General features: G+C 43.6%; 2 protein-coding genes across 2 annotated transcripts in view; one reads left to right on the forward strand and one right to left on the reverse strand.

Moving 5' to 3' along the window:
- Positions 1-24912, forward strand: part of ccdc186 (coiled-coil domain-containing protein 186) — a 74539-nt gene extending 49627 nt beyond the window's left edge. Inside the window, 4 exon segments of the mRNA XM_083786933.1 lie at positions 1134-1380; positions 16476-16695; positions 22963-22981; positions 22984-24912. Coding sequence (XP_083643059.1) covers positions 1134-1380; positions 16476-16695; positions 22963-22981; positions 22984-23045 — 548 coding nt within the window. The 3' untranslated portion in view covers positions 23046-24912.
- Positions 1-25683, reverse strand: part of LOC310874993 (nucleolar transcription factor 1-like) — a 499750-nt gene that overhangs the window by 64557 nt on the left and 409510 nt on the right. The gene's annotated exons all lie outside the window — the stretch shown is intronic.

Raw genomic sequence — 25683 nt, forward strand, 5'->3', positions numbered from 1 at the left:
TTAGTTGCTCATGCAACTCATACACATTGGGAATTGGCTTCTCTAAATCGTGTATATCGTGTATATAGTCATTGCTGAGACCCATGTAGAGCTGAACCTGATTTATACAAACAAAAACATTGAACAAGTGCTATATACATTAGAGGTCTTTATGGGTCCAATTTGACTCGCACCGGAAAAGACCGGCAAACAATTAATAGAATTCTGGCTCTGACAGCTGTCGGAACCGGAGCCGATCAGAATGACTGTTTTAACCCATTCTGACCTGAGATCAGATTCATACGAGGTTTCCGCCGGACACACACTGGTCTGATGAACCCATTCTGACCTGAGATCAGATTAAAAAAATGTCAGTCGTTCTTCGATTTTTCAAAAAATAGCAGACCTACAAGCTCGTATCGCGCCACCGAGTGGCGCGATACGAGCTTGTAGGTCTGCTATTTTTTGAAAAATCGAAGAATGCTATTTTTCAATAGGTAAAGCATAACATGATGCTAACACCAAAACGGGTGCCCGGTCAGAATGGGTTAATGACTAAAGACTTATTTTATACTTTGACTAGTTGAAAATAGCCAATCTACAAGCTCCCAGCGCATCACATTGCGATGCTTGTAGATCTATTTTTAAGTCGTGCAACAACTTCATTAAGTAGCTTTGTGTGTGCCTGCCTTACCTGGCTTCCTGGGTCTGAGCACAAAAATAGCACAGTGTCACTGTTGTGCAGCCTAACACACACATACATATTAAATGTACCTATATATGTTGATTTCAGGTGTATTAGTACAGTACAGTAGAGGGACCCCCTGTGGTCCCCCACACCGTAACTCTGTCATTTCTCAACCTTTTCGGACACGGGGCGGCTCGCCGGAACCAGGCCGACACCCTGGCCGCGTTCCTGCAGGTCTGGAACCCCCCCCCCCCCCCCTCCTCCACGGAGTTGCACCACTTACTTCACACGGGTGTGATTTGATGTGTGAACAATATTTGCAAAACACGTGGCAAAAATGAAAGAAAGCAGCAAAGAAATAAATAAAAATAAGTTGTCCTTTAAGTGGTTAAGAAGAATGCTTTGTGAATGAGACCCAGCTAAACTCTCCTCCTCTGTCTCCCTGTGTCGTCCCCCCTCCCCCCAGGCTCTCTAAACACGCGTCACGGTGTAGGGGACAGGGGGCCAGCGGACGAGCGGTCCCCCGAGGGCCAGTCGATGACGTCATCGTCGGGCCCCGTGGCGGTGGTGGACAGCTACCCCGAGGTGGACAAGGCGGTGCTGGTGGAGCGGGTGGTGCGGCTGCAGAAGGCCCTGGCGCGCAAACAGGAGAAGATGGAGTTCATGGAGGACCACATCAAGCAGCTGGTGGAGGAGATTCGCAAGAAGACCAAGTGAGTTGGGGGGAAAAAAAGCTCTCCGCCAGGAGAGCCATGGACTCTCTATGCACACAGAATAACTCTTCCTACTGTACTTCCAACTTAAAAACTGTGTCCGGCGTGTTCACATAAGCCGGAGTAGACGATGAAACATCCTTTTAAAACCAGGAAAGCATCTGTGTCATTTTAGATTTTAGCGATGGCTATTCAAAAGATAGCAGATGTGCAAGCTCGTAGCACTGCTATTTTTTGGAACATTTAAAAAAAAAACTTGAAAGTGTGATAGAACTAGCCTAGATTTATTCTAGATTTAGAACCATTATGTAGAATGGGTTAAATCAATGAACTGTTGCACTGCAGGCTAGTAGTGTGAACAGCGGACACTACGGAGTCTGCCTGGATTTAGAGCGCCGTCATCCCACTCTCACTGGGCCGCTGGCCTCTTTCGTTTCGTGTCAACTTGTCAGTCACCGCCATGCCCCGTCCCCCTGGGGGTTGTCAGGGACACCGATAGCGCCTCGTCCGACCTGCGTTCGGGCCGGTCGCTGTCGTCATAGTCTCCGTTATCGTCACCACCATCGCTGCTGCTGAAGGAGACATTCATCCATTTTATCATATCTTCCATTTCTTTCACCCCAAACTCGAGTCCAGACGAACTAAACTGCTAAACTGATAACATTCTCACACACACACACACGCATTTGAGCGCGCGCATATACACACACACACCTACATTACTATACATACGTCTGAAGACACGTTAAGTGCTAGCCCGTAGCACTTGACCTAGCCTTGATGACCTTGCAGTCTTAGGCAAAGGTTCAGATGTCATTTAGATAGCATGTTTTTCACACCCCCTTTACACGAGAACGGTGTTCTCAGGAAACGGCAAACAAAATAAAGTATCGTTTGCTGGTGTCCCTTTTAGTCGAGAACAGCGTTTTCAGGAGGTGAAATCGCAACAAAGTGAAAACACCTTCCAGAGTGGAAATCTTTGAAAACACTGTATGCTCCCGTCTCGATGAATCCGTAAAACCTGTGACATCATGGCTCACGTGGGCTCACAACGCATATGTTTTATTACATTGATGCAGAGCCGTAGGTGATATTTGGAGTTCCTAGAATTAGCAAGCACTCCCTCGCCCCGCTCATCCTACGAATTCAGATGTAGTGACTAGCGATGGTGAATGTTAACCATGATGTAAACAAACCGTATGATAGGAAGTGCACAGCACGGTGGTTCTTCTATTACATAGTTGACTGGTCTATCTGGCAGTCCGTCACCGCCACCTAGCGACCCGGCATGGCATGGCATGCACACTACAGCATATTCAGTAAGTGTGCGTCTACGTGTAAAAGCTGAATAAATAATTAGACAGGGCTTTGCCGTTTTTTTCTGGAGACCGTTGTATGGTTTCTACAGTTTTAATGTGCATATTATTATTTGTTGATATTTTACTGTTTAGACTGATACTAGGTTCTTGGTTAACCTGCCATCCTAGTGTCTGCTAATGCTTAAATTGTAACTGTAAATCATACATAAGAATTTTAGGACAAAATTGTAAAGAAAGAGCTCAATTCATACAAACTGACCGGAACAGAAAACGGGAATGCCACCATCTGGAAAAGCCGGGATGTAACCCAATGTAATGTGGATTCATATGTTCCGATGTTCAACGACCAAAAAACTATTACATTGTTAAATCATATTTGTGTGACAATGAATTGTCACGTATAATGTCAGTCGTGACAGCCCTACACACACACACACACACACACACACACACACACACACACACACACACACACAGAAGTAAATCCATCCATGGCTCATTCTTTGGCATATGCTAGGTGTCTGCAAGGCTGTCACCACCTACCACTCTTCACCAAGCCACACTTTTTACTTTCTGTCTTTTTTTTTTTACTAAACACGTTTGCAATGGAACCGGGGTCCAAATATGGACCCCCTGCCAGGCTAGTTAGAGGTAAGTCCCCTTCATGTTGGCCTTATGCTTTGTGCACATGACATTCCTTAGTAAATGTTTAACCACTTTAACCCTTGTCTGTATGTTACGTCATTGTAAGTGTAGGCAGACTTTCTCAAACAATAGCCTACAGCACTTCTAAATGCTTAAAGTCGTACTGTGTAACTTTTCAATTGAACAAAAGTTAAAGTTTTAATACATTCTTTTACTCGTATGTTTTTCAAAATAACCCTTCCACGTACATTTGCCAAATTGCTATTATATATTTTGACAAACTTCTCAAAATCATTTTGTATTTGTAAGTGGGGTCACTCACACCAAAATGACACAGGCGTCATAATGGTGCCAGCAATGTATTTGTGTGTTTTAAAGTTAATGCATACCAATTCTTATAACTTTACATACATCGTCCGGAAGTTCCAAGATTTTAAAAAAGTGGCTTCAAAACGTCGTTAGAAAACAATGGATGACATCACCGTTCCCTTCCTCCTTCCTTTTTTATAGTCCATGACTGCGGTGCAATTTGTTCACGACACCGCCATACGACGAAGTATGTCAGGCTTCAGTGGTTAAATGATTACTAAGGGTTTTGCTATGTGTGGATGTCATTAATCTGCATGTGGCTTCTGACGGGGGAAGGGCTACACTGGGGACGGAACCGTACGCACCTAGGTGGCTGTATCGACAATTTGTTCGCTCCGCGGGGAGTTCCGTGTTTACTGTTTTTGTTTGAAGGTGAGGCGAAGGGCTGCGTAACCCCCGCGGAGCCAATTCCGTCACTAGCGTAGCCCGGCCCTTATTCTTCTTGGAGTGCTTATAGCTTTGTTCCATAGAGTTAGTTGTCATGTCTTAGTTTGTCTTAGTTTGATACCATTACATCTTTCTACAACATTGTTGTGCACTAAAGCTCTTGTATGCTAGTTGTGGGTTGAATTCCTCGTACAGTAAAACTCCAGATAATGAGAAGAAGCATGCTTATTATTGTTATTATTATCCCACTACCAGAATTAAAATAGGGTCGATGTGGTGTCTGGTTGCTATTATGGAGCTTACCAGCACTCCACTTCGCCTCCCAACTTGCCCCAGACTATTCTGCCTTGGGTCTAGGGCTAGGCTTATTATCCTGCCCTCAATGTCTTCACATATTGTACAGTTAATATAAAACGCATTATTCAGACGGATCGAGTCAGTCGGACCCACGGTTGTCCAGAACCGACAAAAAAGGCCTCTGCCCGGCCTCTGGACAGGGCCTGTTCAGACATCACGATGATGTTCTGACATCGGCATAGACTCCATATCTGGCCATGCCTGACAAAGAACTCCATATATGGGCATAAAAGGGACACAGACATAATAACTGGGTGGGGGGGGCATCATTTGACACACACATTCCACACCACCACAATTATGTGCGACCTCGCCCTTTATTAGCAAATTGAGCACACCTGATCACCCCCCAAAGGGTACTGTTCTAGTTATTATTAATGCATGACATGATCCCTATCCTTGCACCTGTCACAGACGTCACCTGCCGAATAATCAGATTTGAGCGCAAAGCTAAATGTACAATAAATAGTTTGAGAGCCACTGGTATTGTAATTGTAAAGCAGACGTGAATGAAGTGCACATACCTGCTCTGACAGTGTGATAAAATCGGTTTCGGTACAAATGTGATGAAACCCATTAGGCCAGCTGTGTCCCCGTGGGCCCTGGGGGCGAATTTTATACGGCCCTCAGCCTACATTCAAGTTTTTTAACCTGGGCATTTCCCAGAGTATAATTTGTCAGTGTTCCTTGTTCCTTGTATTCTTTTTTTTTTTTTACCTTGCTTCATTTAAATTTTAAATGTATGTTGGCCCTTGGGTGTTTTAATATTTTCTAATATGGCCCCCTTTGAAAAATGTTTGGACACCTGCATTAAGGGTGTAAACATTATTTGTTTAAATGTTTGGCATTCCATGCCTTTTATTTAAATGGCGGGAGTTGGATTTGAACTTGGGACCATATGGTCGGGTGCATTAACTGCCTGAGCCACCAGGCAACCCCGTTGCCACAGTCCTCATCCATTAAAACATCTCTCGATTACTTTATGGTTGATAATTGCAGACACATAATTAGCAGACGCTCTAATCCAGAGCGACTTGCATTGTGTGAAATCAGAGTAAATGGCATGAATTCTGGTCACGTAATGGAGAGCAAAAAACAAAAAGAAGAAAATAAGTTACATAACGTTAGCCTCATAGGATAAATGCCTAAGTCATTTTTTGGCGAAATTGAGATTTCTGCCTACAGGTGCTCTCCTGGGGCTGCTGCATCGTCCTGGATCAGCGCCTATGTCCTCAGCCAATCACAAAGCTCACTATCTTCAAAAATGATGATCTGCCTAAGTCACTTGTGTGATTTGAGCATTTTTACGTTGCCGCCTAACTCACTTTGTGTGACTTGGGCATTTTTACATTGCATACACAGCAAACAACAGTTACTCTAATAGACCCCCAGGTGTTTAGTATGGAGTTAACATCACTCTAATAGACCCCCAGGTGTTCTGTATGGAGTTAACATTACTCTAATAGACCCCAGGTGTTCTGTATGGAGTTAACATCACTCTAATAGACCCCCAGGTGTTTAGTATGGAGTTAACATTACTCTAATTGACCCCCAGGTGTTCTGTATGGAGTTAACATTACTCTAATAGACCCCCAGGTGTTCTGTATGGAGTTAACATTACTCTAATAGACCCCCAGGTGTTCTGTATGGAGTTAACATTACTCTAATAGACCCCCAGGTGTTCTGTATGGAGTTAACATTACTCTAATAGACCCCCAGGTGTTCTGTATGGAGTTAACATTACTCTAATAGACCCCCAGGTGTTCTGTATGGAGTTAACATTACTCTAATAGACCCCAGGTGTTTAGTATGGAGTTAACATCACTCTAATAGACCCCCAGGTGTTCTGTATGGAGTTAACATTACTCTAATAGACCCCCAGGTGTTCTGTATGGAGTTAACATTACTCTAACAGACCCCCAGGTGTTTAATATGGAGTTAACATTACTCTAATAGACCCCCAGGTGTTTAGTATGGAGTTAACATCACTCTAATAGACCCCCAGGTGTTCTGTATGGAGTTAACATTACTCTAATAGACCCCCAGGTGTTTAGTATGGAGTTAACATTACTCTAATAGACCCCCAGGTGTTTAGTATGGAGTTAACATTACTCTAATAGACCCCCAGGTGTTTAGTATGGAGTTAACATTACTCTAATAGACCCCCAGGTGTTTAGTATGGAGTTAACATTACTCTAATAGACCCCCAGGTGTTTAGTATGGAGTTAACATTACTCTAATAGACCCCCAGGTGTTCTGTATGGAGTTAACATTACTCTAATAGACCCTCAGGTGTTTAGTATGGAGTTAACATTACTCTAATAGACCCCCAGGTGTTTATTATGGAGTTAACATTACTCTAATAGACCCCCAGGTGTTTAGTATGGAGTTAACATTACTCTAATAGACCCCCAGGTGTTTAGTATGGAGTTAACATTACTCTAACAGACCCCCAGGTGTTTAGTATGGAGTTAACATTACTCTAATAGACCCCCAGGTGTTCTGTATGGAGTTAACATTACTCTAACAGACCCCCAGGTGTTTAGTATGGAGTTAACATCACTCTAATAGACCCCCATGTGTTTAGTATGGAGTTAACATTACTCTAATAGACCCCCAGGTGTTTAGTATGGAGTTAACATTACTCTAATAGACCCCCAGGTGTTTAGTATGGAGTTAACATTACTCTAATACAACCCCAGGTGTTTAGTATGGAGTTAACATCACTCTAATAGACCCCCAGGTGTTTAGTATGGAGTTAACATTACTCTAATAGACCCCCAGGTGTTTAGTATGGAGTTAACATTACTCTAATATACCCCCAGGTGTTTAGTATGGAGTTAACATCACTCTAATAGACCCCCAGGTGTTTAGTATGGAGTTAACATCACTCTAATAGACCCCCAGGTGTTTAGTATGGAGTTAACATTACTCTAATAGACCCCCAGGTGTTTAGTATGGAGTTAACATTACTCTAATATACCCCCAGGTGTTTAGTATGGAGTTAACATCACTCTAATACAACCCCAGGTGTTTAGTATGGAGTTAACATTACTCTAATAGACACCCAGGTGTTTAGTATGGAGTTAACATTACTCTAATAGACCCCCAGGTGTTTAGTATGGAGTTAACATTACTCTAATAGACCCCCAGGTGTTTAGTATGGAGTTAACATTACTCTAATAGACCCCCAGGTGTTTAGTATGGAGTTAAGATTACTCTAATAGACCCCCAGGTGTTTAGTATGGAGTTAACATTACTCTAATACAACCCCAGGTGTTTAGTATGGAGTTAACATTACTCTAATAGACCCCCAGGTGTTCTGTATGGAGTTAACATTACTCTAATAGACCCCCAGGTGTTCTGTATGGAGTTAACATCACTCTAATAGACCCCCAGGTGTTTAGTATGGAGTTAACATCACTCTAATAGACCCCCAGGTGTTTAGTATGGAGTTAACATCACTCTAATAGACCCCCAGGTGTTTAGTATGGAGTTAACATTACTCTAATAGACCCCCAGGTGTTTAGTATGGAGTTAACATCACTCTAATAGACCCCCAGGTGTTTAGTATGGAGTTAACATCACTCTAATAGACCCCCAGGTGTTTAGTATGGAGTTAACATTACTCTAATAGACCCCCAGGTGTTTAGTATGGAGTTAACATTACTCTAATAGACCCCCAGGTGTTTAGTATGGAGTTAACATCACTCTAATAGACCCCCAGGTGTTTAGTATGGAGTTAACATTACTCTAATAGACCCCCAGGTGTTTAGTATGGAGTTAACATCACTCTAATAGACCCCCAGGTGTTTAGTATGGAGTTAACATCACTCTAATAGACCCCCAGGTGTTTAGTAGACATGTATTAAAAAATGCCTAAGTCACAGATTATTTTCTTGAAAATGGCCTAAGTCACTTTTTTTTGTTATGGAATGACTCTCATGTTTATCTTTTTTTTAAAAAACATTTTGTTAACCCCTCAGGAAGCCATTGTAAAAATCTGCATTAAAAACTCTTACATACTTGCGAGAAAATGTGTTTTTTCTTATTATCCGAAAATCATAAAAAATGACTTAGGCATTTATCCTATGAGGCTAACGATAAGCTACAAATATACTGTGACTAGGATAACAGTTGAAATTCTAAACGAGCATCAGTCAAAAACCAAGGTCAGTCCACAGTTTGGGAGCCAGGAAGACGAAGAGTCTAGGAGGAAAAAAGTACTCACATTGTTTGCTTAAATAAAAGTATCAATACTGCACTGAGATGAAGCAGGTACCCCACGGTATCTATTTTATAGATACCGTAGCTCCAATTGTAGACTTGTTTGACAGCACTATCATCGGTGTTGTCGTGTGAATTAATGTTGTTATCATTTTACACTATCTTTTCTATGTATTGCCACACATTTAACACCCTGAGCGTCATAAACGGAGGTCTCTGTCTCCTTTATTGATATCATAACAGAGCGCATCGCTCCACAGGCTGGGAGCGCCTGTTGGGCAACATTCCATGTCATCCAAAATGTTCCCCCCCATTTTAGTGGATGAGACCGAAAATCTTAAAACGTGAATAAGTCTTGATCTAAATCAATCCGTCCAATTCCGTTGTTGTCGATCTCCTCGGGGGTGTTTTGGCTACATCTACATACATAGCTACTTCAGCTACATCCAAGATGGCGCCTGGTGCATCTCGAAATGTGCTCCGTTGCTGCAAATCACTGGGCGCTCTGATTTAATGGTCCTAAATACCCCCGGCCCCGGGCGTTTGTGGTGTTAACCAGTTGAACCCTCAATACTGTAAACTTGACCCTTGGCTCTGTACTTGGTCATCTCTTGTTTCCTTCTACACCAAACCTCTTTGCCAAAAACAGCAGAGATGTTGTACATCTTCTATTTTCGACTAAAGGTCTCCTCAGAATTGGTACGCTAGAGTTGAAGTGGTTAACCCATTTAGAGGCAGATTCTAAACAAAATGCCTTCTAAATCCTGACCTAGATTTTCTGAAAAACTTCAACTATTTATTTATTAAAAGATTGCTAATAAAAATGTGTTGCTATTAAGGCTGTCCCCGAACATTCAGGGTTTGAATGTTCGCTCGTTAGGGTTGCCACTCGAATCTTAATTTATGGCCATTCGTTTTTATTTTTATTATTATTATTTATTTTTATTATTATATATTTATCTCGGCGAGAATGCGCTTCTGAGAGTAGCCTACACAGGTGGAACAAATTATTGAAAGAGAGACAGCTAACGAGCAAGCTACACTCATTGGGAGACATTGGGAAGCATTTTTGGTCTGACAAAAAATATGGAAAGTCGTACAGGTAGGCCTAGTCACAATTACCATGTTTTGGGGGCTGCTTGAAAACTCATTCAACTCATGGCTAATTTTTATGGAATGATGAGCTCGAAAATCGCATCAGGGACGTAGCAGCTGACCATTTGGTTGCCCTACTCGTAGAATATTTGTGCTGCCCCCCTCCCGACGAGAGTGCTGCTATTCCTCATGCAGATTGGCTATTTTCGTTGTTTCCAAGGACGCACACACGGCATTACGTCATTACGTGGCGGAGCCGCAGTGAAAATTGTTATTTTGGGGGTTGGCTTGACTGTTGGCGTTCTTGTGTGTGTGTGTGTGTGTGTGTGTGTGTGTGTGTGTGTGTGTGTGTGTGTGTGTGTGTGTGTCGTATCTAGGAATCAATAATTCTAGGCAATAACCCATGTTCTTGTGCAAATGTACAGTTTACAAAAGTAAACTGTTGTAGGGCCTATTCTGTCTGTCTTAATTATCTGCAGTCACTCTGTCTACAAGGCCTGCCTTTGTCATTCAAAAACAGGGTGTCGAGATGGTTTGTTTACGGTTTACTGTCGGTTCCTGCTGCAATTTGTGTAACAATAGAATTGGTGTTGGCACATGGTTGATCAATGGGTCTTCAGAGGAACAGTGAACACGCCTACATTCTCACCTTAGTTTGAGAAACTGTACTTAATACCTGTACTCTTGAGTGTAACTGGGTGAGTCAGTCGAGGCTGGTCACGACTTGTGGCCAGCTGGTATAAAATATACCGCAGTTGGAGCCTGAATACACGGTGTCGTTGGGGTGGATCATTCCATTCCAGGCACATAGAACCAGTGGACTTTTGGGGAGTTTTTGTGAACAGCGACGAAGAAGTTCCAGCGGATCCGACCGTGATCTTGTCCATACGCAGCGGGGATGATGACGACGACCACCGCGATGAGGAGTGTTGTGCAACGGGGACCGATACCAGCCGCCGGACGGGTGGGCTGCGGAGCGGTCGATGGAGCGGCAACAGCCACGCGGAGGCCTTGATCATCACGTCGGTGCGGGGACAGCAATGTGAGATGCAGCACGGAGCAGCAGTGGCCGATTGACCGACCTAAGCGGAGGGCCTTCACGGACGGACAGTGGTCTGTGATGAAGATGTTTGCTTTTCTTTTTCGTCCCATCTCTGTTGTGAACAGAGTTGGGAGGCGGGAGAGAAGAGATGATGACGAGGACAGCGGGAAAACAGCAGTGAACATTTTCTCGCCTTGAGCCGTGCAGCTGAACGAACATTTCGATGTAAACTAGAAAGAGCAGCATACAGAAGAAGTTTCCTTTGTTCGTACAGAGAAAAGATGGACTTTCCTTCTCTCTGTTTAACAAATTGTGCGTCGCGTTTGTTTTCAACATGAAATAATATAGGCCTCATGTTGGTATGTGTTTGTCGTATAATTAGATAAGTTGAGTCATATAGCCTAATTATGAGTCAATGAGGTATTTTCCTAGAGATATGAAGAGATATGTGTTATTATGGTTAAACTCTGGCGCATCAATGTTTTCTTTTTGGGTATCACCATGGGTGATTTGGTCAGGGTAAGTCCGGAGTGACTTAGCTGATATTGTGTATTTACTGTGTACGACATTGGAATAGCAGAGTTTATAATAAAACATGTAGGTTATTGCATATCAAAAAAGTGCTCTTGTAACAATGGAGCTGAAAGCGGCATGTGTCTTGTTTAAATGTCAGTTAACTGTAGCCTACTAATCATTTTCCATTATTCATGGTTTGAGATTACTTATTTGTCCGAATAGTGATTAGATTACGAGGCAATTGGCAGGAACAGTGAACACGCCTACATTCTCACCTTAGTTTGAGAAACTGTACTTAATACCTGTACTCTGAGTGTAACTGGGTGAGTCAGTCGAGGCTGGTCACGACTTGTGGCCAGCTGGCTCTGGCTCCTGTGTGAGCTTAACAGATTCTGTACATAGGACGTCTGAGAACGTCATAAGGACCCCGAAATATTAGTACTATTGACGTGTGAGGATGTCCTAGCGACGTCCCAGCGACGCGGGGCGAGATAAGAATATTCAGAATTTTTCCTATTTTTTTTTTTGGCATTTCGCTTTTCGCTTGCCGTATGCTAACGCTCAGTGCAACTATTAGCTTGTCATTGACTCCCATGTTAGCGCGGCGGAAAGAATGACTCGTATCTCCTAATCCAAGGCGCTCTCCGCGGTGATGAATGGATCGATATGCTGGCGCTTCATTTCTGCTCCTCATCCGTCTCTCCCGCAAAATATGAACGTTTTTTTGGAGCGTAAAACAATATATTAAGATGATCGGGGATGTGAGGTCCCTTTGTAAAGTCAACTTTTTTAGGCAAGTGTTTCATGGCTTTCAAAGTAAAAGCGATCAGACAACTCTGGCACTCTATAGCCTTTATTTTGAAGGCACTTCCTGTACTAAATGTGTTAATGCTTATGCTTTGCTGCTGTGCTGTGGACTCTGAATAAACAAACATCTTGGAACATCATCTCGTCTGTTTGCCGTGCACATTTCTCTCCTGTATGGTATAAAATATACCACGTGTGTGTGTGTGTGTGTGTGTGTGTGTGTGTGTGTGTGTGTGTGTGTGTGTGTGTGTGTGTGTGTGTGTGTGTGTGTGTGTGTGTGTGTGTGTGTGTGTGTGTGTGTGCGTGTGCGTGTGCGCGCGCGCGCGCGCGCAAGCTCTCTTCAGCGCTGCGCTAATCATGTTCAAGGCGGATATATAGTGTTGAATGCAGCCTGGTTAAAAGCACTTGGATAAATTAATTAATTAGAAACAAATGGTCCGGATGTTCGCTCGACAATTCCTGCCGAAGTTCGAGTCCTAAAAACAGGGCTAGGGTACAGCCTTAGTTGCTATACAGTATACTGTACATACAAAAACGAATAGACTACGGACATCACTCAGTTGAAGTGCTGGGTTGGAAAATTACATCCGAAAAATAAGAAATGTTCAACACTTACATACAGTGTCCACAACAGTGGTTCCGGCGAGCCACCCTGCGTCCGAAACGAAACATGACAGTTGCCGTGTTGCAGCTTTCCGTGCTCGGACATACAGAGACAGACAAGACAGACAGAAACATAGCTTCATAATGGAGCGGGGCTCGTACTGTAGTGTACTGTGTCACTTTACTCTGTGCTGTACTGTACTGGCCTGCTTGGACATACAGACACAGAGACTTACGGATGGACGGACATAGGCACCACTCAAAAACACTGTTGACTTAAATTAAATGATTCATTCATTCATTGATATAAGGGTATCAGCTACTCCTCTGTGAAGTCATGACCCTTCGTAAGTGCAGCGTGCACAGATTATATTTCCTGATGATCTGCTTGCTATTGAGTACTGTACAGTATGTTGTGCTGAAGTTTCGTGCAGCAGCACCCATCACTTTGTGCTCTGCCCTTCACACCGCTGCAAGGCAAACTTGGCAAAGGCACTGCAGCACACTTTTCTGCATGGTCACTACACAGTACAGTACAGTAAGCTTGGAGATGCAATGCGGTTAAGAGGGCTCAACATCATTAATACGCATGTGCTTTATGCTCGGGTAACCGTTGTTTTAGTTCCTGTCATTTGAATGTTTGCCTCGCCTTATCGTGGTCTAGTTTTTTGAAGAAATGTTTTTTAACGTGCAAACAGACAGGCATTCATGCCATCTGCGTCAGATTCAAAACGTTGCAAAGACCTGATGCCGATTCAGAAAATGTCAGACGCAAAACGGTTTTTCTGAATAACGTATGTTGCTATATCAAACTTTTTCATGTTAAGGACAGCCAAAATTATATGCATTTGGTGGCCGACCCCCGTCTGAAAAGGTTTTGTTCCAGCGGTCCCCAGAAGCAAAGATTGGAGTTATAAACAAAAATGAATACAAACGGGTGTTGGTGTTAAAATTGACAGCACATTTTGATGTAGTTTTAGTCCGTCCATATAGTTTTAGACATATGAATCATCAGTCATCTGAAAGTGTTTTGGTTTGTCTAGTTTTAGTCGACTAAATATAAGATTTGAATCTTCAATGAAAAAAAGTCAGTCGCGTCATAGTTGTTCGTAGACAAAATTGTATATGATCATTGACTTGAAAGTAAAATAAAGGTAAAGAGTTGTGACTTTTCCCCCCCTTTTTTGCCCTTCAGTAAAGAAACATATTGGTCATCTCCTCATTCCATCTTTCCTATCTGTCCGATCTAATCGCGCACGTAGGAGCACAGTGGCTTTAAAAATAGAGAAAGGCTTCCTAAATATGTTGATTGATTGTTTCTGTGCTTTTCTTGTGTTGTTACGTGTCAGGCACACGCATGCGTAGCTCTGGGTGTGTTTCTACAGCCTGTCTCATGTATATAAGGACCTGTGTTTGTTTGCTTGCTTCATACTTGCAGTGGGCCGAAACAAGTCCTTTCTTGTGACCTTTTTGAGTGATCGGATGCTCCTCTTCTTTAAAGTTTTAGTCCCGTTGATCCGAGAAGCACCAACTGTACGTTTTTTCAACTTGTACCTCGACTGAGCACCTGGTTGTTCTCTTCGCTTTAGAAAAACATCTACTTGGACTGAAAGACAGATTGAAATTAAGAGGAGCACCAGATTTTGAATGAAGACACTCCCTGCTGATCCCACCTTCTGTGGAAAGTAGAGCTGAGACTAAATAATGAATGAATTTCTCTTTAAGCTGTAGGCCAGTAGTTCAAGGACCCCCAAATTGATATATATATATTTATATCTGAAAATGTTTTGTGCCAGGGACCATTCATTGTCCCCCCCTAATTTAATCCAAGAAAACCCTGAAATTACGATTTAACTCGTCAAGACGTCCACAGCAGTGAATGTGTACCAAATTTGCCAAATTGTCAAAGTGCCCGTTGGGGGGTGATCACTGATCAGGTGTGATCAATTGGCTAATAATTCAATAAACGGTGAGGTCATGCATCATTGTGATGTCAGAACACCAGTGTGATGTCGGAACAGGATTACAGATATACAGAGATGTAGGACATTTATAGATGGATTACGTTACAGATATACAGAGATGTGGCACATTTATACTAGATGGATTACTTAAGAAAGTAGCAAACGTTGTGAAAATAGCTGATCTGCAAGCTCCGCTATTTTCACAATTATCTGTGGAACCGAGTCGAACTCAATGTAATGCCTACAATTCCAAGTGTTGGGTGGGGTGGGGGTACTCGGTTCATGGTTCTTTTGGGGGTTTGCGGCCTGAAGAATTTGGGAACCCTTGCCTCACACTTGCCTCTCTATCTGAAACGTAACCTTGACAGCAACCCATTTTTGAGTGGTGCAACCACTCCCTTACGGAGCTACAGTATGTGTGTGGCTGGGTGGTCTGGGTCTGAGCACGAAGACAGCATGGTTGTTTTTCACCACCTGTGTGCAACCTAACACACAGTGTCACACACACAAACGCACACGCACATATTAACTGTATATATGATGATTTCGGGTGTGCCAGTACAGTAGAGGGACCCCCACACAGTAACTCTGTCATTTCTCAACCGCGTCGGACGTGGGGCGGCTCGCCGGAATCGCCCCGGCCCCCAGGGCGCGTTCCTGGGGGTCTGGATGTTCCGGGGACCTCCACACGGAGTTGCACCACTCACTTCACACAGGTGTGATTTTCATTTTAAGGTCACCATGTAGGAAACAAATTATTGACTCTTATACCGTCACAATGTTTTTATTGAGACGTGTTTAATAAGAAAAATCACACCCGTGTGAAGTGAGTGGTGCAACTCTGTGTGGGGGTCCCCTTGGGGTCCCAGCCACACACAGCTCCGTAAGGGAGTGGTGGCACCACTCAAAAAGAACCATAAATTATGCTCTCCCCTGTCTGTCTGTCTGTCTGTCTGTCTGTCTGTAATACGTTGGCCTTCATTATAGTAGATTTAACCTTTTAACCTCTGTCTCTCACTGCATGGTGCCGTACTGTATCGTCCATGCGCTGCAGCATAGCTCACACTAATCAGTTCAGTGCACCATGGGATATTGTAATGTACCGCACTGTACACTAATGTCTCACACTAATGACTTCAACACATCAATCAGAAGTTAATTAACTCAACACCTTCCCGGCGAAACTACTACTGAAGGTGTGTGTGTGTGTGTGTGTGTGTGTGTGTGTGTGTGTGTGTGTGTGTGTGTGTGTGTGTGTGTGTGTGTGTGTGTGTGTGTGTGTGTGTGTGTGTGTGTGTGTGTGTGTGTGTGTGTGTGTGTGTGTGTGTGTGGGATACAGTATATTATTGCGAACGCAGTGAGCCACTTACTATGACAGCAAGGGCTGAATGTCTGTGTGTGTGTGTGTGTGTGTGTGTCACGCTGTTACACCACCCGCCCGCCACCAGAGGGCGCAGCTGTAGCACACACACACACACACACACACACACACACACACACACACACAGGGCGCAGCTGTAGCACACACACACACACACACACACACACACAACCACACACACACGAGCTGCGTTCGCTTCCCGCGTTTGCGCGTCTTACTTGTATTGTACTGTTATTTTTGTCTTTTGTTTTTCTCTTGAAAGTATTGGAACATTTTGAATAATTTTAAATGTCCTTGACATGACGCGTTTGAGAACCACCAGTCTAAACGAAGCAGAAATCATTGATTTATTTGTCTGTTTTATTGTCTGTCTTTGCCCATAGAATCCTCCAGAGCTACGTGCTGAGAGAGGAGTCGGGCGCTCTGTCGTCGGAGGCGTCAGACTTTAACAAAGCCAACCTGAGCCGCCGGGGGGGCATCATGGCGTCTCTGTACTCGTCCCACCCGGCCGACAGCGGCCTGACCCTCGACCTATCCCTGGAGATCAACCGCAAGCTGCAGGCCGTGCTGGAGGACACGCTGCTCAAGAACATCACCCTCAAAGTAAGACCACGTGTTTTAAGACAAGATGGAGGGTCCAATTAAGGCTAAATGCATATCATGTTTGGAGTCTGTGGCACGAAGAGGTTTGAGAGCCACTGATTTAGAAGGCATTTGTTGAATCGGCCTCAGGTCTTAACCCCTGGGCTACAATTAACGGAAAAAACTGAATATTTCTAAAAATACAAACCTCCCGTTAACGGAATTAACGGAATGTCAATCAATGTCAGTTATCTAGGGTTCAACGGAGCAAAAATTAATATTTTTTCGCTAATATCACTAATGTTGGATGTAATTTACCAAAAAACGAAATCCGCGTGATCGTGCGCTATCGTGCACGCGCGCCGTCTCTATGTGCGTCGCTGTAATTTTTTTTATATTTTGCGCTGTTTTGGGGTAGATTTGAGGTTAATTTGACTTAGTTATGAAAAATATAGCATTAGCTTAGCAATCCGGACCAGCCAAGCTATTGACTAGGGTCAAAATACTACAGGATGTTGTTGATCGTTGAACCGGAAGTGACTTAGGAAGATTCGTCTATTTTGGCCAAAATCAGCATAATGGTGCGTTCCCGCCATCTGGTGGCAATTCGAGAGAATACACTAGCAATGAAAAAAAAAAAAAAAACATCTGTTCAAACCACCAGATCTTTCTATTAATGTGAAAATGACGAATTAAAAATATGCCAATTTGTTACCCAAACAAAAAAATTGGGATTGGTAGTCCAAGGGTTAAGAGGAGTCTTTAGAAGCATTAATATTTATCTGTGCGGTAACCGGGGATTTTGTATTGAGCCGCGAACATTGTCGCTTTGTTCAATCCAGCTCAATCTGAGTCGTAATTCCGAGATAGGAAGGGCTATAAAGGTCTGGCGGCCCGAGCATTGTGTGCACGCCGCCATCTTGAAACAGGCAAAACACATCGAGCACAGATCTGCCGATCGACCGGACGCAACGGTTGTGGCGATCCGTTTTGGAGCCACATTCAACCTGTCAAGTCCAACGTCACATGCACGCCCACACACACACACCTCTCCGTTCTCAACCACTAACAACCACTCGCACACGCACGACCGACGACGCACGGAGCGTCATGTACGTGTATGAATGGAGGCGCGGAGTAAAGGAAGGAGAGAGAAGGAGGAAGTGTGACCGGCTGGAGAAGTGTTGCGGGAGATGTGTTGTCAAAGTTAGCTCCAGTTAGCTCGTTAGCGGCGTCGTCAACGGGAGAGGCTCTGCAGTAATCATCCAGAGGTCCATCCGTATAAACGGCAGCACAAACAGGAGACGAGAGCAACGTACAACGCATCATAGCACACCAGGACTGCTGTCATACTAGGGTTGGTGTAGCCTCGATACCCAGGCTTTCATTTCGTCTGCGCGAAAGATGAAAGCCTGGAAAAAGCCGTGGGCTGAACCAGTCTAAAAGTGGGAGTCAACCCTTCCGGGTGGGCGTCGCTCTAAATGATGTGACGTAGCGCTGCACTAGGGGGGAGAGGAGGGGCCGGGGGTGACGGACAGATCGATGAGATCCAATCAGGGTGCGCGCTTTTCTGAGGCGCGACCCTCCCATCTAGGCCAGAAATGTCTCTGCTTAGGTCAGGCTAGGGTTGGTGAACTGTTTACTACTGACGGTGAATAGCCAGAGCGCCGTAAAACCCGGACCGGAGTAATTTGACAGGTCGGTTGGAAAGCTAATTAATAAAGAAGAGGAGTTTATTTTCCGCTTGGATTATTTTGGAGTTCCAGAGTTTTCTTTTGGGTTGATAATTGACAGAACTGAACTGAACTATCTATATTGAATTCCCCTGAAATTCATTCAATATAAGAACAAACTAACTTTGAATCTCGGTGTGGTGTCTATTTCTTGTTGTGAATTGTTGTGATATTCCTACTATTATTATTATAATACTATTTTGTGCATTTAAGAGTTTACTGACAAATTATTTATGATTCATGGTTTCCTGCTATATGCATTTAAGGGTTCATGTGAGGGTACATGCACCCTTTGTAGGGTTTGATTTATATAATACCTTATTTGTCAGGCCCGCCCTGACTGGCACCCCAGCAAACCTGTACCAAACCGCTACACGGTTAATTGAACTACTTTATTTAATTAATTTATTTTTCAGAAATACCGACATTATAAGATCTACAAGCTACAACGTTTGCAAGCCTCTAGATCGGCTATTTTCGCACGACACCATTCTGTACGATGACGTATAGACTAATCGAATTTGTCGCTTGAAGATTATAACAACTTAATTGATCAAATAATGGCAGTAAGTAATCAATAGCTGCCTGCAGGCCGAGTTCACAACTGTCCTCGGCTCGGTTCGATGAAGCTAACATAAGATCATTTGAGTTTCTATTTATTGGTATCAGAATGAAAACTCTTTTCCCCCCTTTCACTCCATTCATCTTTTTTTATTTGTCTTTTTGTCTTGAACACCCTGAGCAACAAAAGAGTCTTTAACGTCTTTTTTTTTTTTCCTCCCGTTTTGAGATCAATCTTTACCCCTGTGTGGATAGGCTCTCTGTTGCTAGGCAACGCTCGGCGAGGCTGTGGTCCCGTTCACTGCCATGTTCACTGAAATCTTACAACCCTTTTATCTCAGATCCTTTTCCATGATTGAGTCGCTGATCAAAACGGCAATGTTCACGGCTGTTTTAGATCAAAGGACGACTTCACTCATTTTCAACCAATCTTCATATAATTGGTTCCTCACTAATGAATGCTCATTCTCACAAATTAAATTGGACGTCTGTGGACACTTCGGAAACCTGTCTACCAGTGACATCATTGTTGGGCAGTTAAAAATATCTATGTATTTAAATTTATGATTTATATACAGTTTTTGTATATTATATTAACCACTTGAACCTCAGCATCCATATTTAAAAATAAACGATCTACAAGCTCACAACACATCATGGATATATTAAGGACAACACTAAATTACATATAGATAGGCTCATTTCCTACTTATATTAATTCCAAATTACTTTCCATGAGGGTCTATTTTGCAGAAATGCCCATGTCGTCCAGGTTCCCCAGCAGAGCCCAGCATATCGCTTTTAAGCTATTTATTGCGGTAATTTTTTATTATTTTTGAATGTTATTAGTTGGCATTTCAGACACATCCATGCCTTGGTTGTTCCACAGGGTGGGGCAAACAAACTAAATGAATTGTGAATTAATGGGATGAAATGAGCGCTCCCGCTGCTCGAGGTCTTTTAGTGTCTGAAGATGCGCTGGTCTCTCAAGTCAAATCCAGGGCGTAGCGCAGGGGCAGGTAACAGGCGGCCCGCGGGCCAACACTAGGCCCCAAGTTATTGTTTTCCCCTTTTTTTTGTTTTTGTTTCAGTTCAATGTTTGTTTTAAAAACGCCATTGACAATGAAGGGAAAATGTACGTCATCTTGTCCCTAACACAAACATTAAATGCCTTGTCACCGTTTGTTTTACATCACCATTACGTCACCTAATCATAGCAAGAGTTAGACTTTAATATATTAGCGCCCCTCACTTCACACGCGTGGGATTTCTTTAAACAATATCAGACCGACAGTCTCACATATTATGTCCAAATAGGGAAACTATCCCCACCTAAAGAGGGTTTATTATACTTATTATTGCGACCAAAGGTCGCAGTTAACTATGGATTTTTTTTCCCTTTCGACTGTTACCTGTCCTTTTAAACTCTAGACAGGCCTGCCCCAAATAAAGTGATTTGTGGAGCCGCACCTGGCAGCCGGCAAAAACTATAGTTCTCAACAGGGCCAGAAAATTCAGACCTGGCCCTACCTGGGCCCTTATCAAACCCTGTACACTCAAGACACTGCCCCCACTGCCACCCTTAGATCACCATATATGGAGCTGACCTGTTCTGACATTCCATATGTTGATCTGACCTCATCACACCCTGTACACACAAGACACGCTCCATATATGGCCAGTGCACCCTCAGGTGTCCTACTGGTAATATACTGATACTCCATGTTGAGAGTGACAGTGCAGGTATAGCAGCTGGCATGGGGGGGGGCATTTTTAACGTCAATTTAGAGTCTAAATTGACGTCTTCTCGTCTCTTTTAGAACAACGCCAGGAGTTCGCCTGGGTTCATGCGTGTGTGTGTGTGCGCGCGCGCGCGAGCGGTTCAGTTCAGTTCACATTAATTGTCAGTTCAGTTCTCATCCACTCTGCTCCACTATTTTTACATGACATTTGGGTCATGTCTCCTGAAAGTCTTAAAGGACCACTTCACCACTTTTCAACCTATCTTCATATAATAGGTCCTCATTAATAATAATCATGATAAAATGGCACAATTCTTTTCTGCTCAGTCTGTGTCTCATATAGGAGGGCTGCAGGCAGTTTAGAAACCGTCTTCCAGTTGCATCATCATTAGACAGATTTTCTTTTAAACAAGATCTTTTTACAAAAATGTTTAGATTTCCATTATCGTGAGAACGATGGCTTCCATTTTCGCATTGCAACTTTTCAGGACTAGAAAGCCTGCAGTTTCTATTAACTTGTATTCCCCATCGATGATGTAACTGGAAGACGGTTTCTGAACTGCCCACAGCCCTCCTATGAGACACAGACTGAGTAGAAAAAAATTGCGCCATTTTTTCATGATTATTAGTGAGGATCCATTATATGAAGATAGGTTGAAAAGTGGTGAAGTGGTCCTTTAAGTAAACCACCAAGGGTACAAATGGGACCAAATGGACCCTTACAGGTACAGTACATTTTACAGTGTAGATTTGGCGGTCAGTAGGTCACAGAGATAATGGTGAGCTTGTATAAATCTCTTGAGAGATTAGGCATAGATCGAACAAAGAATGCACCAAGTGCCATGCAACTCAGGGCCGTTTTACTAAGAGGATCTAAGTGGTTAAACTGAAGTGATATTATCCAATATCACAATATTATCCAATCCCAAAAGAGCTGCAGGGTGAGCGCTCTGCTCTGTCTCGCAGAGAACAGTTAAGATAATGATTACAACGCATATCTAATTTTAAAGGTTAAAGATATTAATAAAATAATAATAATGAAAAGCTGGTCGTCGGGTCCTCACAGGTCCATACGGATCCATGCCAATTTAAAATGCTATGACTTAAAAGAATGTCCTTGACTCGCACAGCAAGTTGTGTAAAATGCTTTTCACAGTAGCCTACTAGCCTTTAAAAAAAAAAACTAGTGGGAGCTTTCTGTCTTGTCTTTCACAGAGTGTGTGTGTGTGTGTGTGTGTGTGTGTGTGTGTGTGTGTGTGTGTGTGTGTGTGTGTGTGTGTGTGTGTGTGTGTGTGTGTGTGTGTGTGTGTGTGAGAGTGAGAGTGAGCGAGAGCGGTCTGGGAGAACAGTGTGTTTAGGAGAGCGTACAGTACCTCCTACCCGCTATTTTACTTTTTTAATCATCGTTCAAGGTCAGTCAATAAAAATATAAAGAGAAATCGGGAGCCAAGCAGTGAATCAATCCTCCCCCCCCCCCCCCCCCCCCCCCCCCCCCCTCATACACACACACACACACACACACGAGAAGTTTATGAATGGCATTTTTAGCATTCTTTTATCCCTAGCCCAAAAGCCAAAAATAGCACTGACGTTTTGTGAGCTGCTATTTTTCGGCACAGGCACGCACCAAATTATAAATCGGGCATAACGCCAATCCCAAACCCCTAAATGTCTAATCCCAACCTACTCAATAATTTCCTAATTCTAACACTATACTTTCAAAAAGCATGCGTTTCTCGTGTGAGGACCAGGAAAAGAAGTTTCCCCTTCCAAGACTTTTTACCAGCTGGTGTCAATGTTCTCTCTGCTGTGCTTTCACGCCCACTTGCTGTAGTTGAGACCTATATGTTTCTCATTGGCTGTACTGACAACCTGATTGGCTGCCTCGTCTCTAGGCAACCACACACTTTTTGCCTCTAGCCGACCTCTCAGCCATGGGATATAAGGCAGCAGCTGGTAATTATTTGATCAGTTGTTGTTTTTTTCCCCCCCATCTGAAACATTTTCTAAATATGAAATTAGGCGCCATCATACCATGGTCAGGCATCATACCATGGCCTGACGTAATGTTTCGGCTAAATTGACCCCTTTCTCGGCGGTGAACCGTTGAATTAGACTTGACGGAGATCTGTCAACGGTGTGTGTTAAAAACATGAGTCTTCTATTTTTTTGTTTGTTTAGTTTTTTTGCAGGACAACCTGCAGACTCTAGGCGGCAGTAAAACACACATTTTCTTTATTTATTCTTTGCAGGACAACCTCCAGACACTAGGGCAGAGATCGAGAGACTCATAAAACAGCAGCGTCTTCCGGAGCACGGAGCGAGCAGGAAGTGACATCGCTGAGGCACAGGAAGGAAGGGGCGGAGAAACCTTGAACCAAAACATGTGGAGGTTCTCCCCCCCCCCCCCCCCCCCCCCCCCCCCCAGAGGTCCGTGAGATGGTTCCACATGCTTAATGACTGATGGTTAGAAACCAATCGGACGCTTACAGGTCTGTAACTTTTGAGAGCATACAAATGTACGGGTCCGTTCCGTTCCCATTTGTACGCACTCAGAGTTATGGGGGAACCAATGGGTGAAATGATGGGGGTAGCCAAACCTTCAGTCACACACCTGTGTATCAGTGTCAACCATCCCAGCATATCGTCACTGTCGGGTGGAAACCTTGTATGTCCGAGACCTGTGTTGCATAGGGCGATCAGGGCCATACGATTGCACATTTAAGTTGACGATTAATTGCCACACAGATAATTGTGTTTAACGATTTAATAGTGTTTTTTTGCATTGAATTTTGGAACATTGCAATTTGTACAGTATGTCTGTTTATTTACGCGTCAAAATCACTGACACATTTAATCATTTTTTCTATTTTTTTCTTTACAAAAGATTTACAAAAGAGCAGAAATACTTTATCTACAAGCTTACATATAGTTGAAAACTTCCGTAGTTACTTTGTAGATTTCAAATCATGCAGTAACCACGTACTTCAGCCCAATCTACATTTCAGCCATTTGAAAAAAGTCGATAGCAGATCCAAAGCTTGTATTTCTGCAAAGATAATTGTGATTATCTCAAATAATTATAATTAGGTAATGACGTAATAATTGTGACCGGCCTAGTGTTCCAATGGATCCAATGTAGTTATCATTCAGTCACAAGCTCTTGTTAATCCTTTTCATTGGCTGAATATTTATAATACCCACTACTTTCACTTTTAACAAAACAAGCGAAAAGTGGTACTCTCGTGAGTGCCACGCAAATTGTCCTCGCAATGTCTATTGTTTCTCATCGTCATGAGCTTGCTGCTATTTGACTGTTTTTTTTTCTGCGACATAATAATGAAACGGACATTACGGATATAACAAGGTTTCTGCCCGACACCCGAGGAATGCATCAACCGACCCCCGACATAAATGAAGGAGACAATTGTATGTCAGAAGTGCCAGTCTGTTTTCTTTGTTTTGTTTTTTTGCACGAGCTCTTGAATGGGGGACATTATCTTTGGACGTACTTGAACTTTGACCCATCCGTCTGTCCACTCCTCTCCTCCCTTTCCTGGAAGGAACACATCGATGCCCACACTGCTCAGTTTGGCCAAAAAATCCACAGATGTTCCCCCATCCTGTATAGCCTACTCCAGTGGAGTGTGGGAGAGGGGGGTCCCTAGTTCAAATAATGATTATTTTGGGAACCCTTGTCCTACTCTACGCTTAGAGGTTTCTTTAGCAGGTGGGCTCAGTGAAAGGCCAGAGGCCATGATTTAGTCTCCACAGAAATATCCGTCTTGGCAAGCTGAATTCCGAAGTCTTCGTTTCTGTGCTTTAGTCATCAATCACTTAACCCACTTGAACCCTATGGTTGACCGGAGTCCCTCAGGGCTCTGTACTTGGCCTATTCCGCTTTCTGTTGTTGCGGGGGAAAGCTTTCACCATAAACAGACGATCGACGAGGTGTGTCGATCTGCTGTTTTCCCGAGAAACCTTTCCTCCGCAACACCAGACGATGGGGGTGTAACTGGGTTTTTATACATAAGTCTTGTGAAAATAGCCGATCTACAAGCGCTACGGCATGTTGCATCGTGATGTGTTTGGGAGCATGAAAATGTGATCATTATTTTTGGGGGAAATGTATGACAATTTTTGCCTATAATGATGCGCCAAATATAGGGATACGTCCAGGTTGACAGTGTCTCGTAAAAGGGGACAGGCTTAAAGGAGTAGTCCACCCCCCCAAAAAACAATCTCCATTAATTCATGGTTTCATGTGTAATTGATAGACAATTACTACTCCTACTCCTTTAAAACTCCTAACTGTTGTCCACATACAGTACACACACACACGCACACACTGTCCACAGCTTGCCCCGAATGTATTGTGAATGAACGAACATTCCTCCGGCCAAACGCATTCCAACACATCCACACCCTCTCGGAGACGAAAGGAGAAAGCGACGCATTCTACGAGTTGACGGGAGCAAGGCAATGAATGAACTAGATCTACAGAAACACATGGAGAAACATGACAGTAGAAACCCCAATTATCTGCACTATCAACACTTTTGCCATCCTCTCCCGTGTGAGACCAAACGCCTCGTACCGCCAAGCCCCGCAGTTTTTCACCCACGGTTGCTCGGGCAAAGCACTTAACGAGCTCGCCCCACCCCAGAATCTGCAGTCCAACCCCACCCCCCTGTGCTTGACATTGGTGCTATATATAGGAGGTCACAGTACTTCTTTATCTCTGCCTGGCGGCTGGCGCGGCCTCAAACCCAGCCGAGTAGAGCGCTTCCGCTGTCGAGGTGTCCAGGTGGCCCTGACTGACTGACTGAGCGCCTGCCTGACAGGAACACTTGGGACGGTTGGAGGGGAGAGGAAACGTACGATACGAAGTTGAACCCCCGTTGTGGTTGAGTGTAGTCCCTCGAGGCTCTATGCTATGCCGTATGCTGGTGTGTCTTCTGTTATTGTAGGGG

This window comes from Protomyctophum parallelum (genome assembly GCF_964188405.1).
Source record: "Protomyctophum parallelum genome assembly, chromosome: 17".
In the NCBI taxonomy this organism is placed as follows: Eukaryota; Metazoa; Chordata; class Actinopteri; order Myctophiformes; family Myctophidae; genus Protomyctophum; species Protomyctophum parallelum.